Genomic DNA, 15,717 nt, shown 5'->3' with positions numbered 1-15,717 from the left:
GGTAGTTTACAAAATATAGGTGTATCAAAGAAAATATGTCTGTGTAGGCATAGAAGAAAGTAGTGGATAGAATATGCTAAAATATACACTAGATCATGTCAATTCCCAACTTTCCTCCAAATTAGGACCAAAAGGGACAAGTAGTTTTAAAAATATAAGTGTGCTGAAGAAAAAGGGTTAACACACGCATAAGCCAAAGTAGTAGACAGAATCTGTTAAAATTGATACACAACCAACCCATATAACCCTGAAAATTTCATACAAAAAATCAGATTAACAGTTAAATCTGTTAAATGCCTGAACACAAATTTGACTAAATCTTACACAGAACCAAATTCTTCATACCTTGATATCTAAAATGTATAATGTGATAAACATTTTGGATTCTGAAGAAATCATTTTTTTGATAATTCCTTCATGAATACAAAGCTTCCCTATCTTTGGGAGTGAGGTAGCAAAAAGAAATATACTTATACTTTCTAAGATGGCTCACATGCACAATAATTGAATGTTATTAATTTTATTGTATTTTTATATACATGGAAGCCTAAAAGTTCTCTCAACTAGAACTACAGATAACAATAATATAATATTTACAAAGTTACAGCAACAACCTCACAATATACAACGAGCCTGATTCTAATTTGTTTTATAATTATGTACATAAAATAGACTTTAAAAAAAAACAAGAGATAATGATTTTGCAAGGCTTTACAGTGACAGCTATTCACATTTACTCTTAACTGTTACCATAATCATATTGGTTTGGTGGATTAAGTATAATGCACTAACAAAAACAGCATTTCCCCTGAAAACAAAATAAAACAATACATATAGATTTGGTTTGAGTAAATAATACTTTTTTATTTGCATATTTTTAATTATTCATAATAAAAATATACATAAGTTAAATTTCAATTAAAGATTAATAATTAAAGTACAAATCAAAATAATAATAATAATGAAAAGCTTAACAATTATAACACTAGATCAATTGTTGAGAGAAGGAATTAAATAAAAATAAGATTAAAGAACAATAAGTCCATGTCTTTTTTTTTTTTTTTTAAGTCAATAGTGCAAGAGTTTTGTGACAATGAATTAATTCCTTGTTAAAGTTTTACCTTTTTAAATATTGTAACATATGGCACAATACGAAGAATATAGTTTTATTGAATTGAGGAAAAATTACAATATTAGTTGTAACTATGTTAAATATAAAGTAAAATATTATACTATATAGATTAATCAATATTAAAAAAGGATAGGTGTATGCCACTTGCTCTGAACATCTACCAACACTTGGGGAACGATCAAAGTAACAGTATTCAGTATCTGCATGTTTGTCATGCATGACGTATGTCAAATTTGTGTTAACTATTACATTTGGTTTTAACCATTTTTAATAAAAAAAGAAACATAACTATTGGTTTAAATTATAAATCATAGAAATGGGTACCAGATAACCATTCAAGTCAATTAAATATTTTTATCAGATAATTGTTAGTTTGACAGCTCAGACATATACACAATATTTTTATTTGTGCTGTCAATATTTCTTGTGTAAATAAAAAATATTTCTAAAAAATGTATTCTTAAATTAATTATTCATTCTGAAGATTGGAACAATTCTTGATTTTTTTTTTTTAACATCTAAAGCATTTTCAAACATCAAGATAGCTTTCGTTGATAGTACAAGAAATAAAAGAACTGTTGTCCCTATTACTACAAGTCATGAGAATGATATTGAGAAAGATCAGAAACTAAGCTTGATGATAACAAATCAAAGGGTTTAGTAAAAGCCAATTCACATCAACACATAAAGTTCATGAATAATTTGAAGAAAAATGAATAAATGAAAGAAAACAAATAATGTTAATTACTAATATTTAATGTAAATAAAAAACATAAAGTAAATGTTTTGGGTTAAAAATCAAATACATTATTAAAAATGGAACAAATCAGAAAAATAAGTTATTTTCATAGAAGAGGACAAATTGAGTAACTGAATACATGATGGCAAACCATTGGGTACAATAATGAATTATTAAGTATAATACAGTACTGCAACATACTTACTGCCCTTCCTTAAAATAATCCTTCAATGTATTACTAAATCGTTTTGAAAACTTGACAAACTCTCTCTTCCTTTGCTCCAGAGCTTGTTTTCCAGTAGGACCAGGAATAAATCCAGCTACTTCATTTACTGCATCAAGTAATTTCTTTATTGCACTAGCTATTTCTCTACAAAAATTATGCGACAGAATAATTGAGGATATTACAATAAACTTTAAAACAAAATAATTAACCAAAGGGGTGGAACTAACTTGATAGTTTCTAAAAATGTGGATCGATCAGTTATTTCATCAGGTATACGACTCAAAATCTTTTTTAAGGCTGCAGATTTTCTGTTAAGTTCTTGAAATGCATCCTCAGACCTGGTAAGTCTATATTCAACTAGAAAAATAAAGTAAAATCCATTAGTGATAAAAAATTATCATCACGCCTTCATTGCAAAATGTTGACAAACATTTACCATCAGTTTCTGTTACAGCCCCTTGAAGTCTTAACATGCTTTCATTCATATTAACATTTAAATCACCTTGCCTAAGAATACCAACAACAAAATCATAAGTAAAGCCGGGATGTACAGCTTCTACTTTTGAAAGCGCAGCCCTCAGAGTTTGAGAAGCAACAACATCACGTCTTTCTAACTATAATTAAAGGATAAATGTGAATTCAAAATAAACTGGATCAAAAACAGAAGGTAAAATAAAATATCTACTCACATTAGAAAGGATAGGCCGAATTAAAACGGGCATAACAAGAGATGTAACTGGTGATTCATCTCCCATTGTCATCCTTCTTAATGTTAAGATGTATACTGGTATACAACAAAATTTAATTCGATAGAAATATCGTAGGATCAGCCAAGTAGACAACAGGCAAACCCTTAGTCAAATTAACAGCTGATTGATTTTCTGACTAGTGAGAGGTAAATAGCACTTTATTGTCTCGGGTTGAAAACAAATATCGCAAGGTAAGTTTCTGACAGATCAAAATATGTAATAGGTTTGAAATTATCATTAAAAAATAAATAAAAGAAAAACAAGATCCTTCCTATGAAATGAACTGCAATGAATTGTTGTCACTGCGCAATGTTACCAATAGGTACATTTATGTTGTAGAAACATAATTATTATTTTTTAAAATCAATAAATATTTTAAAAAGTTCAAATACACCTTTTAAGGTGCTAATATTATATCAAGTTTGAAAACTATAAAGGTTTCATTTATAAATAATAAATTAAAATAAATTTTGGTCGGTTTTATTTATAATTTGAACATTTAACGTAATTAAAAACCAGTAAATCAATTAAAATTTATTAAACTCAAGCTTTCAGGTAATCGGAAGTGTTTTAATTGGATTTATCGGTATATTCAACTTAATAAAAAAATGTATATCCTTGTAAATCGTTTTCTGTCTACTGGCTTTATTATTATTTAGTTTAAAGAAGTTTTCAACTTATTTTAACCTAGTTGTGTCGGTCAGTCGGTCAATAAATTAAATAAATAATAAATCTCATTTGCGAAATTTTCAGTAACCATATGGTTGGCATTGAATACAAGCCCGAATACTGGTCGTGTTAAAAGATGTCTATTTCATTTTATTTTACAACCGGGAGGTTGAAATTAATTAATGTATGACTTCAGAGTATAACCTTTGTTCTTTTTAAGTTTGTGATGAATTTTTCAAATATTTGTACTATAATATCAGTTGAAAAGGGCTTAAATGGCTTCGAATACGGCAGTGAAAATGGATGTTGATAATCCATTAGTCCTCAAAAGGTCTAGCAGTGCACCGATGATCAACGAATTGAATAATTCAATCTCTTCTCAAACACCCACTAATGCGCTGAGGTCAGTGATGAGTATTTTTAGAAAAAAAAATCGAATTTAAATGATTGTTATCCCAAAATCAAATTCATATTTTCGTAGGGAACCAACTTTACAATTATTTACTGGAGTTCCTCGGATGCGAAGATTTAGTGCAAGTTTTTCTCCCTTGTCTGGACCTTCATCCCCTAAATTGACACCTAGGGTAAACCAGCTTAGAAGAGAAGAAAGTGTTGATGTAATTGGAAGAGAAGCTGCACATGAAAGAGAGCTTAACTCAACAATGGTTATGTCTCAGTCATGGGAAGATCTGACTTTAGTAGCAGACAATCCTAAAGTAAATATTCAATTTCTAGTATTTTGTTGCTAAGGTATCAAAATTTTCATTAATTTATCCTGTTCAGCGTTCAATTTAATATTCACTAGTGTTTTAGATTTTTGTTTCTTGATGTATTTTTTAATTTTCACCTTTTTAGGAATGTTCCGATAATGGGAAGTTGAGCCCGCTTTCGGTCAGTTTACCTCCACTATGCTCTACTCCATCTCCTACGCGCCCTGCTTCAGTTCCTTTGAGGCATTCTGTATTCAAACCAAGTTTATCCCCCAGCCCTACTAGGAAGTTTACTACTAGGTAAGATGAATATAAGTATTACTTCAAACTAAGCGTATTGTTTAATATTGTATTTATACAAATTTTACAGTTAAGGCATTAACATTGATGAAATATTCAAGTAATGCATTTTTGTTTTAGTATCCTGTAGTTGTCTTAATATATTATCTGAAGTAATCATGGAATCAGTTCTATTTGTTATTAAGCACTATTTTTTTTTTATTTTTGTACCTAAAATTAGACAAACAATATTCTGCTGCTTTGTAGATGAATTCTTTGCTGAATCATGCTTTTATGTTATTAAATTAGTATTGATTAGATTCATTACTTCAAAATATTGACAGTGGTTGTACGTCCTTCTATGGACTAAATTGTTGATTTTAATATTATATTTAAAATGCTTTTCTTTTTATTGTTTTTATTCTTCATTGAGTGACTATTGGTTCTGACAAAATGTTTTAATACTTTTGATTTGGTTTCTTGTGTATAGGATGATCCATTACAAAATAGTAATATTTGTTTATATTTTCTTTCATTAGCTGTTAAAATGTGTTCATTAATGTCTTATTTTTAGTAGATTTAGGGTTAGGTATATTAGTCATTAAATTTTATTGTAGTTAAAATTTGTTTTTTCCATCCCTTGTTTTATGTAATTAATGAAGAATTAATTTTTAAATTATTATCAAACTTAAGAGAAATCATGAGAAGGATGTTGATAATATACATCAGGTCACAATTGAAGTTATTCATTATTGCATCCATATTAATAATGGTAGAGAAGTTTTTTATTTTTTAAATTTATTATATCTGTTGAATATATATCTGTTTTATCACAACTTAACAAAGCAACATTTTCCCAAAGTAGCATATTTCCTCTATATAAAAATAATGAGTAACTATTAAGTAACTTTATTACCCTTTAACTTGATTAATATTCATCAATTTTAATCAATATTGTTGCTTCTCAACAACATACTGATGTCATAATTATTAATTATCATAATCATTTTAAGCAGCATTATTTGTTGAAAGAAGAAGCAAGTTTAGAGACAGATGAGAAAAAGCTTGGAAGAAATATATTTACCCATAGGATATTGAATTTGACATTTCATAGGAGATATAATAAACTTGGCCAGGACTATGAAAATATTAAATTTTTTATTGGAATTTTTATAAACCATGTGAAAGAGCTACAAGCGATTAGCATTAACGGCCTCAGGGTTTCACATCTTTAAATGAAAACAAATGAACTAATGTGTTATGATAAGTTTATCACAAATCTTGTAAGGATATCTAAATGAAATAAAAAACAAATAAATAAATAAAATACTGTAAGATTATTGATTGACCGTGTGTAAAGATGAAAGGAATATGGTCTGGGTGCGGTAAAAAAAAAAAAAAATACTCAAATAGTAGAAATATACTATTTTAAATTTAATTTTAAATTTTAAATTAATAACTAAAATAGTATATTTCTACTATTTGAGTTTTTTTTTTTTTTTGACCGCACCCGGACCATATTCCTTTCAAATAAATAAAATGGTAGCAATGAAATGATATTGGAAGAATTGACGTGGTACTTTCAGGAAAGGATCGAATTTATCCTGTTAGTTGATTGTAAAATGCTGTTGTGCTCAGTTAGAATTTATCATCCATCTCTAGATTTAGCCTACCTCATTCCCATTTAAGTAAATAATGCATTAAATTTGTTGTTTATAAGATAATGATAATCTGAGTGTAACTAGCGGTTAATGGTGTAACATTAGGAGATTTGAAGGAATATTTCAGTAGAACTGAACAAGCTAAAGTGAAATTTTGTTGGAAAAACTACGTACATAATTTCCTCTATATAAAAATAATGAGTAATTATAAAGTAACTTGATTACCCTTGGTAAATAAACAGTAAAATTCCTCCCTAAACTACCTTGTTTATTTTTTGTTTCGTTTTGGCCTTTCTTTCTGTATTTGTTTCCATTGGCATTATTCGACCCTCCTAATTTTATAGATTGGTTATTTGACAAGGTTCTTTTAACTTAAATCAATCTGCTTCATAACTTACGCTTAATAAACATAATTAAGTTTGTATTAAGTGATGTTTGTCCCCTTAATACTAAATATGTTTGATACCTTAATCAGTAACTATATAAGTATGATTCCAAAAGTAAGGTCTCCCTCTTTAATTATTTTTTTTTAAATACATATTTCCATATATGTTCTCTAATATTTAAATTTTTTTAATGGTCAAATATTTGTATATTTTTCAAAATTATCCCCCACTTTTGTTGATGCATCTTTGTATACCTACATCATAACAGTTGTTCACTGCGTCCTTGAGAAAACATTGTACATCTTTCACCTCATGATTTGAAAGATAGACGCTGAGTTGAGTGGATTTAGGTTTGTGAAGGATAAAACGGAGAGCTGACATTATGTGGACATACAAAAACTGTGACTGCCTCTTCAAAAATGCATCAATAGAACTGGTGATGAGGGAGTAAAATAGACAAATGTTTCAAACCTTAAAATGATTTTGATATTTTATTATATGAATGGAATGGAATTACGTATTTAAAAAAAATAGAAGACCCTGATTTTGGGATTACCCTTGTAGATGTATTAACTCACACTTTCTTTATAATGAACCAATTCAGATATTTTCTGGTTGCCATAGCCACTGACCACTTGTTGGTTCTGTCTTTATTTGATCGGACCAGACCAGATAAATCAGAAGCTCTGTCCACAAGAGACGTGGGCAGAGCCAAGTGAACAGATCAGACCAGATAGATCGTGTAGTGAGCCAAATGGAAGGGAAACTAGTTTTCATAGTGATAGACAGTGTGGTTTAGCTAGAGGATCAGATCAGACCAGATAAATCGGGTCATGAGCAAAAGTGGTTAGAGAATTAGTTTCTATAGCGATGGACAGAGTGGTTCATTTTTATCAAGGGTCATCATAGGTAGTGGATCTGATCTAAGGGCTTGATGAATACCAATGCTTTTCAATCGCAAATTTTATTGACAAGATCCTATTACATACCACAGTTTTTCATTTTAAATGTCATTTGTAATTACAGTGCAGTAAGGAGGTATACACTCAAATACTATTGGCTCTTGGGCAACAAAAGTTCTATATAAAATTAAAAATAAGAAAGTTGTCTACAGATTCAGTATCTGCTCATTATTTCATTTGTCCCACTATTTAGGCACCAATATGTGTTCAAATATCATTAGACAAAACATAAGTACTTAAAAGATGATTTAATCTTTGGTGGTTTGCTAAATTCTTTCTATTATTTTTATAAGCGAAACAAAAATGAACCAATAAAAAAAGTGACTCTTTTCTACCAATTAAGCTGTGCGACTAGCGAGATACTTTCAAGATACAATATTTGTGCAAAAGTTTCCTGTATTAAATTTTTGATTAGAATTATTTTCCTGTAGAGCCAATAGCTTTTGAATGTACAAGGAAAAAAAGTGCAAATGTTGCGTTTCCTGGAACTTGTCATACTACATAGAAGGTGGGACAATCCAGTCTGATTCAAAACACCATTTATCCTTCACCAACCTCTAAATAATAGTAATTTAATTAAAAGAAGCTAGATATTTAATTAAAATAAAAACTAAATTAATTTAGAAAACTAACAAAAAAGTTACAACAGTAAAGATTTTAATAATTTCAGAACAAAGATTAAGTATAACATCATTTAAACATAATAAGTTTGAATGACAGTATTATAGTAACACATTAAAGCGGCAGGGGTGATACAAGTTCAGTTAAAATTAACGGCTAATACATTAAAAAATAATACTGATTATGATGCATAACATATGATACAAAATTTAATACAGTGCAAATCCTACAGTAGCTCATTAAATTTTCTAGTATGTGGACATGGTTGCACCAAGTATCAGGAGAAAATTCCACCTATTCACTTACTCTAGCTTTTGGTGGGGTATGAGTTCTTGTTTTATCAGAATCGGGTCCGTTCACGTAGAGATCGAATGGCTGTGCTGGGCAGGTCATGACACCCAGATTCTCAAGATGCTCATGACAGAAGAACTGTATAGAACAAGAAGACTGGGAATACCTAAGAAAAGGTGGCTGGTCGAAGTGTCTAAGGATTTGAGAGGCCTACAAATCCAGAACTGTACTTCTGTATCACAGGATAGGGCCAACTTGTGGGCCTTTTGGGTGTGGCCCAGGCCCATTGATAGGTTGTCGTGCCTGTTACTATTATTATTCAAGTATTAAGGATTAGGGTGTAGTGTTTTCAAACCCAAAAGCGACTCCTGACATTTTAAAATAAGAGACATAATTCTTGATACCCCTTTCCATTAATAGCCTTTAGAATGTTCTAATTTTACAAAAATAAATTATAATCCTCTTAATACTTAATACTATGCTATGCATTTTGTTTTAAAATTTAGAAAAAATATAGTGACATTTTTATAATACTAACACCTAATCAGAAATTTAAGTAAGCTAGTTTTATTCATTATTTTTTAGGCGAAGCCAAAGTCCAATAGCTATGAGACCTTCTGCTCTTGGGCCTGTGAAGCGTAAATTTCAGCTTGAGGAGAATGAGTCCCCTGCCAAGAGATTTTCTGGTTTATTGATCCAACAAGCCAGGTTTATTTTTATTTTATGGTTTTTATTTAGTTTAGTAATTTCTTTTAAATTATTTTAGATTAAAAAAATATATGGTGATGATCCGGGTTGTGGTCAGGAAAACTACTAATTAAAAAAATTTAAATTCTGCCAACTATTTATTAAGAGTCAACTTTTTAACCCACATTGCAAGTCTTGTTCTAATGGGATTATTTTAAGGGTTATAAATTTAAATAGATAGTATATTAAACAGTAGTCGATGTATATATTAGTTGACTATAATTGCTAAGTGTAAAAATTGTTGTTTATATTTATATAATATTTGTGAGCTTTCTTATTCAATTAGAGAAAATAATTGTATTTTTCTCTTGCATGTGAAAAGTAACCCAATACTAAAGGGTTCTGTTAATGCACTCTTGTTATTTTACATTCTTTTACATCATGAGTAAAATTGGTTATATGATTATTCAGAACAGATTAACCTTGAAGATGAATTATTTGTTTGTTTTTCCCTCTCTATCTTTTTTTTTTTTTTATATTCTAATGAGTAGCCCAAATTATAAAACAAATAAATTCAAGAAATTAAAAATTGTGTAAAAAATAAATTAATAGCTATCTTAAATTGTAAAATTCTATTTGATGATATAAATAACATAGTCTCTAAATTTTTCCAGGTTTGAACCAGTCATTAAGAGCCCAACTATTGATAGTGGATTGGGTGGTTTTGACAGGCTGACACAAGAAAGTGCGGTACCAGCTGCCAAAGGAGACTGATTGTTTCTTCTACTTTTTTTTTTTCTAGTCTACATAACCCTTGATACATACACGAGGTCAGTAGATATCACTGCCTTCTAATTATATTCATAAATTATTCCAGTACTCCTTCCATTATTTTTCACTAATAATAATCATTGTTCTGTTTAATACTAAGTATTCTTTCTCTTTTAAAAAGTTCTGTTGACTCATGTTTTTCATCATATTAGAATTTTTTTTTTTATTTAACTGGTTTATTTTTTTGGTAAATCAGGAAAGGTATTGTGTATTGTATTTTGAAGCAAATCTGTTAACTTATAATGGATTTGTGTGTTTGTATAGAATTTGCAACAAAAAGTGCAATATACTAACATAGAAACTTTTTTTGTAAACTATAAACTACTAAAAATATTTTTAATTTCTTTGAGTAATTAGAATTTTTTTTCCACTAAGAAATATTGCTGTAATTGATATATTCATTTTTCCTACTAGTAGGTCTGCTGGTACATTAAAAAAGCCTTGCACACTTCCTGTAAGTAATAATTGTTTTAGTGATAAAAATAGATTTTATTTTGAGTTTGTGTTTAGAAAATTTGAAAAAATTACTATTTTCTCAAAATATTTCAGCTCCCTTTCTGGTCATGAAAGGTTTGCATTTAAGGAGTAAATATGAGCCTTAGAAAACTTGATATTTTTTGTGTATTATAGGTTTTCATCACATAAAAATAATTTAACTAATTTAATATTTTGATTTATTATTGTTAATATATTTTTTAGGAAAAAAACTTGAACTGAGCTGCGGTGACGAAATGATAATTTTAAAGGAATGCCATTAATAATATGTAGACTGTCTAGTCAGCACGGTAGACGACATTCTACTGTGCCCACATTTTGCCTGTATGTAATAATCAGTCATTTAATTTAGTGTTTTAATAATTTATCAATGACTCATAAATTTAAGATGTTTTTGTTTTTAAATGATAGGCTATGTAATAATCGTGAAATGAACTGTGGCAGTTATAATTATAGGTATGAAGAATATTTGAAGTCAATGAACCCATATACCTCTTATTTCTTTCTTTAAGAAGTGATAAAATTACTAACATTATGTGACATTTAGTAATGTATTTATTAAGAATAGCTAAATTAATTATGTATGAACTTATTGAATGCTGATAAATTTGTATTATTCATTAATTGAGTCAAAATCTTCACAGCTTTATTGTATTAGGTTCAAATTCTGCTTTATGTAGTTATCAGTTTCATGTTTAATATACATTTTGCCTGTACCCAACATCACATTACCTTTCGTATTGTAAGTAGATTTGTATATTTATGATTTAATGAAATGTATATATGTGAAATTATTGTACTTTGTAAATGTTAGACTAAGGTGTACATCTTTGTTCTGAATTTACTAATGATTTTATTTAGTTCTAGATTTTTCTTGAATTTTTTTTTTTTTTTTTTTATGCCAATGCTAGAATGTCTTCCAGTATTCTCTAATAAGATCACCAAATGTTTTATTTTTCTTAATTGTAATAAGAGTGTGATGCATCTAATAAATTTTTATTTTTATTAGAAACTTTTGTTTATTTTTATTTGGATTAATTGCATAATTTTCTTTGATGTCATTTATGTTGATCTTTTAGGTTTATATGTAATATAATGTATATGTTTCGTTGCATACATATAATTGATATTTTTTGGTTTTGTTATTTGATCACATTGCTGTTAAAATCTTCTTAATAAGTTAAATAATAGGTGTGATGCAGTACCTTTCTTAGTTAATGAAATGTGATTTTTTAGTTATTTGACTACAGAAATCAATTAAAATGTATGTATTTTTTATGTTTATGGCGAATGAGTATTTGCCTGGCATACATACCAAGTTCCTCTGATGATATCCAATGCATGACTGATATAAATAGTAAATAAAATTAAATATTTATTTTTGTGTTACATTTATTTTATGTCTCTTATCTTTCATTTAGTTGTTTTGATGTGTTAATATGAAATAATGTACTAACCCCATTTGTTTTTTTTTGTTTTTAGTAATCTTTATGCTGTTGGAAATTTAAATGGAGAAATTAAGTTTCGATTAACATTTAAAATACTTATCTAAAAAATAATTCAAATTACTTTAAAAGTACCTACTATTCATCAATTTTAATCAATATTGGTGCTTCTCAATAACATACTGATGTCATAATTATTAATTATCATAATCATTTTAAGCAGCACTATTTGTTGAAAGAAGAAGCAAGTTGAGAGACGGATGATAAAAAGCTTGGAAGAAATATATTTACCCGTAGGGTATTGAATTTGACATTTCATAGGAGATATAATAAACTTAGCCAGGACTATGAAAAAATTAAATTTTTTATTGGAATTTTTATAAACCATGTGAAAGAGCTATAAGCGATTAGCATTGACAGCCTCAGGGTTTCACATCTTTAAATGAAAACAAATAAACTAATGTGTTATGATAAGTTTATCACAAATCTTGTAAGGATATCTAAATGAAATAAAAACAAATAAATAAATAAAATGGTAGCAATGAAATGATGGAAGAATTGACGTGGTACTTTCAGGAAAGGATCGAATCTATCCTGTTAGTTGATTGTAAAATGCTGTTGTGCTCAGTTAGAATTTATCATCCATCTCTAGATTTTGCCTACCTCATTCCCATTTAAGTAAATAATGCATTAAATTTGTTGTTTATAAGATAATGATATTCTGAGTGTAACTAGCGGTTAATGGTATAACAGGAGATTTGAAGGAATATTTCAGTAGGACTGAAAAAGTTAAAGTGAAATTTTGTTGGAAAAACTACGTACATAATTCGCTAATTAAAGAACATATTGCTCATCGGAGGTATGTTTCATAGGTGTAAGTAATAAAAGTTCTGAGTAATATTAGCCTGAACATTCATAAGTTTTCCTCTCTTCATAATGAACATGCAATGTGTTTGAATAAAACATAAGAATAATAATTTTTTATGATTTCGATAAATGAAAAAGAAGCAGGACAAACATTTTATTTTTCTATATTAGTAGTCAAATTTAGTTACTAATTCGAGGTCTTTCCTGAAAATCCTCAAGATGAACAGTCCTTTTTAAAAATGAATAAGGTATTTATGAACTACATTACTTAATTTATGCTCTTAATTATTTTCTAGGAATTTTATTATTATATGTTCTTGATTATTTTATAGGAATTATAATTATTATTGATGGATTTGGATTATGAGGTGAAAATGCTTTCTGTAGAATATTATTTATGAACAACTTTATATCTCAACATTTTGGGGTGTTCTCTCCATCTTCATGTAATTTAATTCCTGCAATTATATCATTCAATTTTTTAACATCATATTAACAATTCCTATATACCATTAAAATTTTTACACTTTGTTCCATTTATTAATTTATTTTATAAACATTTTCAAAACATAATTGCCTTCATATTTACTACTTTACTTTTGATTTTTAGTGATACAACTTAATTTATGGTTATAAATCTTAAACAATAAAATGCACACAACAAAAAAAGTTTGATGAATAAAATGCACCTTTTTTGAATTCGCAGACTTTCAGCAAATCTATGTATCATTTAAATTTTATATCTTCTCGTGTGCTCACATAAGTAAATATTGCTTTCAGCATTTTTGGATTCTCCAAAATAGGCATTTTGCTCAACTTTCAACATATGTACACAAATTCAAAATACACCCATATAAATATGGCTTTATTCTTTGTTTTATTGAGAAAATAAATGTAATTAATATAATTATTTTTAATGTAATATAACTCTGAAAAATATATACAAATAGACCAGGTAACCAGGTAAGCAAATAGACCAAAAAAGGCTGTGTAGGTTAATTAATTGTTTGAAAGCTGGATATGGTTTTAATGTCTTCATTTTCATTTTAAAAGAGTTTATTATGATTTGTATTGATATTTTGCTTGTGATTTATGAGGGAGGGGGTTCTAAAAACCTCAATTAGGAAAGAGAAAAGATGGTGGAAAAGAATAAAATATTAACTACCTTTAATTTTTTTCTATATTATATGTTATCTTCTTATGTTTCTTGTTTGTCGGTAATTCCATTTAATCATGATGGTTATCATCTTGTTTTTGTTCTTAGCTCCGATGAAGGCCTAAAATTCTGGCCGAAATGGCACTAATAAATAAGTTTTTAGTTATTTGTGTTTTTCACCGACCATACCCTCAGTCATCTCCTCATATCTGACAATGTTATATGGTCAATGACTAAAACAAGAAGGATCAAAGAGGCTGTGTGAAGGTCAGGTGATTAAATAAATAATATATTTGGAAATTATGTAAATGATTTACCTTGCGTACATTTAATGATTTTTATAAAATTGAGTAAATAGATTTGATAAAAGAATAGGGTATGGTAGACAGGATATCACAAATGGTGAAAATAGCAGTACTATGCAATAAAGCAATGGTTTATCTGAATGAAAGGTTTATATCTAACCACTTTCTTCCAATATTGATAGTCCTGAAGCTAACAAATTAAAGATTACTCAAGTTGTTAAGGAGGATTTACAACAAAGTATTGGTATATCAGAATGTGACAAAGAAAGATATTACTCGACAATTTTCTGCTTATATTGATGGACCTGATGTTAAAAATCTAGTAATAAACTTGAAGTGTAGATGTCTTGGGGGACATCAGATTACCAGGTGCAGTTGATAGTGATAAGCGTTTATGGCAATTTTTTTTTTTTACATTCATATTTTAAAAAAAAAAAAACAATTTTCGACAATGAACTTATATGCCTCTGTCTGGGTATTCATTTAATTATACAAAATGGATATATAGTTTCAAACTTTTTTGAAGTAGTTTCAAATATAGAGTCTTACATTAATTTCTTTTCTATGTATTAGTTTATTCTAAATTATATTCTTTTAAAAACTCTTTTCTATTGTTAAAACTTGTTTTTAAATAAAATTATAAATTTTTATAATCTGGGCCGTTTGGGATCTTTATAATTTCCAACAAATTCATTTGTTTTCCTTAAAATTACACTCTAAATTCCTTCAATATTAGACACACTGCTGTAAAATTTAATTCATCTCTCAATGGATACATGTTACATAATGAGTAGTTTCCACATTTATCCTGCCATAGTTGGTAATTTAAATTTAGGAGCCTACCTTTTCCTTTAAAAATTAGCCAAAGTTGGGTGTATTTTCAGATTAATAAGTTGATAAGCTCTGATAAATTCAAAGAAGACTTGATAAATTCTGACCATGGCTGTGAGGATCATGAAATGTTTGTGGAAAAAGGTTTTTCACTTCTGGAAGATCTGATAAATTCTGGATAAGGCTAAGGTCTGACTTTCTGAACAAATCTTCCTAATTAAATGAGATGAAACAATGTTACTTCACATCTTGTCAAAAGATAAATTTCTCTTAAATGTATTGAACCAAAAAGGACTCGCCTCAGTGCTGTCAGGAATTTATTTGAATGGCTGTGCCTGCATCCTCTACAGCTTGTTCGAGAGTGATTTCAGAAAATTTTTGAATATGAAATGTGGCAAATTACTTTTTGGTTCCATTAATTTAAGAGACATTCATTGGTTGATATTGTAAAGAAATTTTGTTTTATCAAATTCAAAGATCAAGCTCTTTTCAATAGTCAAGTTATACCATAGCCTTAGCCAGAATTTATCAATGAAATATTTATCAAATATTTATCATGAAAAAATTTTTTGCTACAAGTATTTCATGACCCTTGGGTGTCTTACAAGATTCTAGTTTCAATGTATACATATGAGATATAAATGATATAATCAACTGTTAAAATATATATATATA

General features: G+C 28.2%; 2 protein-coding genes across 4 annotated transcripts in view; one reads left to right on the top strand and one right to left on the bottom strand.

The window, feature by feature from the left end:
• Window positions 1-504: 504 nt before the first annotated feature.
• On the bottom strand, window positions 505-3,131 carry Ccm3 (programmed cell death protein 10 Ccm3). The gene is made up of 5 exons (XM_014422696.2): window positions 2,787-3,131; window positions 2,534-2,711; window positions 2,325-2,454; window positions 2,077-2,241; window positions 505-808 (listed from the first exon to the last, which is right to left on the bottom strand). Exons 1-5 carry the CDS (start codon window positions 2,856-2,858, stop codon window positions 724-726), a joined length of 630 nt encoding a protein of 209 aa, XP_014278182.1. The 5' UTR covers window positions 2,859-3,131; the 3' UTR covers window positions 505-723.
• Window positions 3,132-3,596: 465 nt separating this feature from the next.
• LOC106682069 (P2R1A-PPP2R2A-interacting phosphatase regulator 1) overlaps window positions 3,597-15,717 on the top strand; it is a 31,065-nt gene continuing 18,944 nt past the window's right edge. The window contains exons 1-7 of one of the 3 annotated variants that reach the window (XR_001343341.3): window positions 3,598-3,918; window positions 3,997-4,231; window positions 4,371-4,525; window positions 9,011-9,133; window positions 9,787-9,942; window positions 10,643-10,762; window positions 10,850-11,816. Coding sequence is in view for 1 of the 3 variants with exons in the window: in XM_014422721.3 (XP_014278207.1) it covers window positions 3,791-3,918; window positions 3,997-4,231; window positions 4,371-4,525; window positions 9,011-9,133; window positions 9,787-9,886 (741 nt within the window). In the remaining 2 variants the exon portion in view is untranslated. Of the gene's footprint in view, window positions 3,919-3,996; window positions 4,232-4,370; window positions 4,526-9,010; window positions 9,134-9,786; window positions 9,944-10,642; window positions 10,763-10,849; window positions 11,817-15,717 lie in introns of those variants that run through there. The other 2 variants (XR_010843302.1, XM_014422721.3) reach the window with 2 other exon arrangements.

The sequence above is a fragment of the Halyomorpha halys genome, unplaced genomic scaffold, assembly GCF_000696795.3.
Source record: "Halyomorpha halys isolate HHAL.00 unplaced genomic scaffold, Hhal_1.1 Scaffold387.1, whole genome shotgun sequence".
Lineage (NCBI taxonomy): Eukaryota > Metazoa > Arthropoda > Insecta > Hemiptera > Pentatomidae > Halyomorpha > Halyomorpha halys.
Note: the sequence above shows the minus strand (reverse complement) of the source record. Positions and strands in the feature narration are given on the sequence as shown.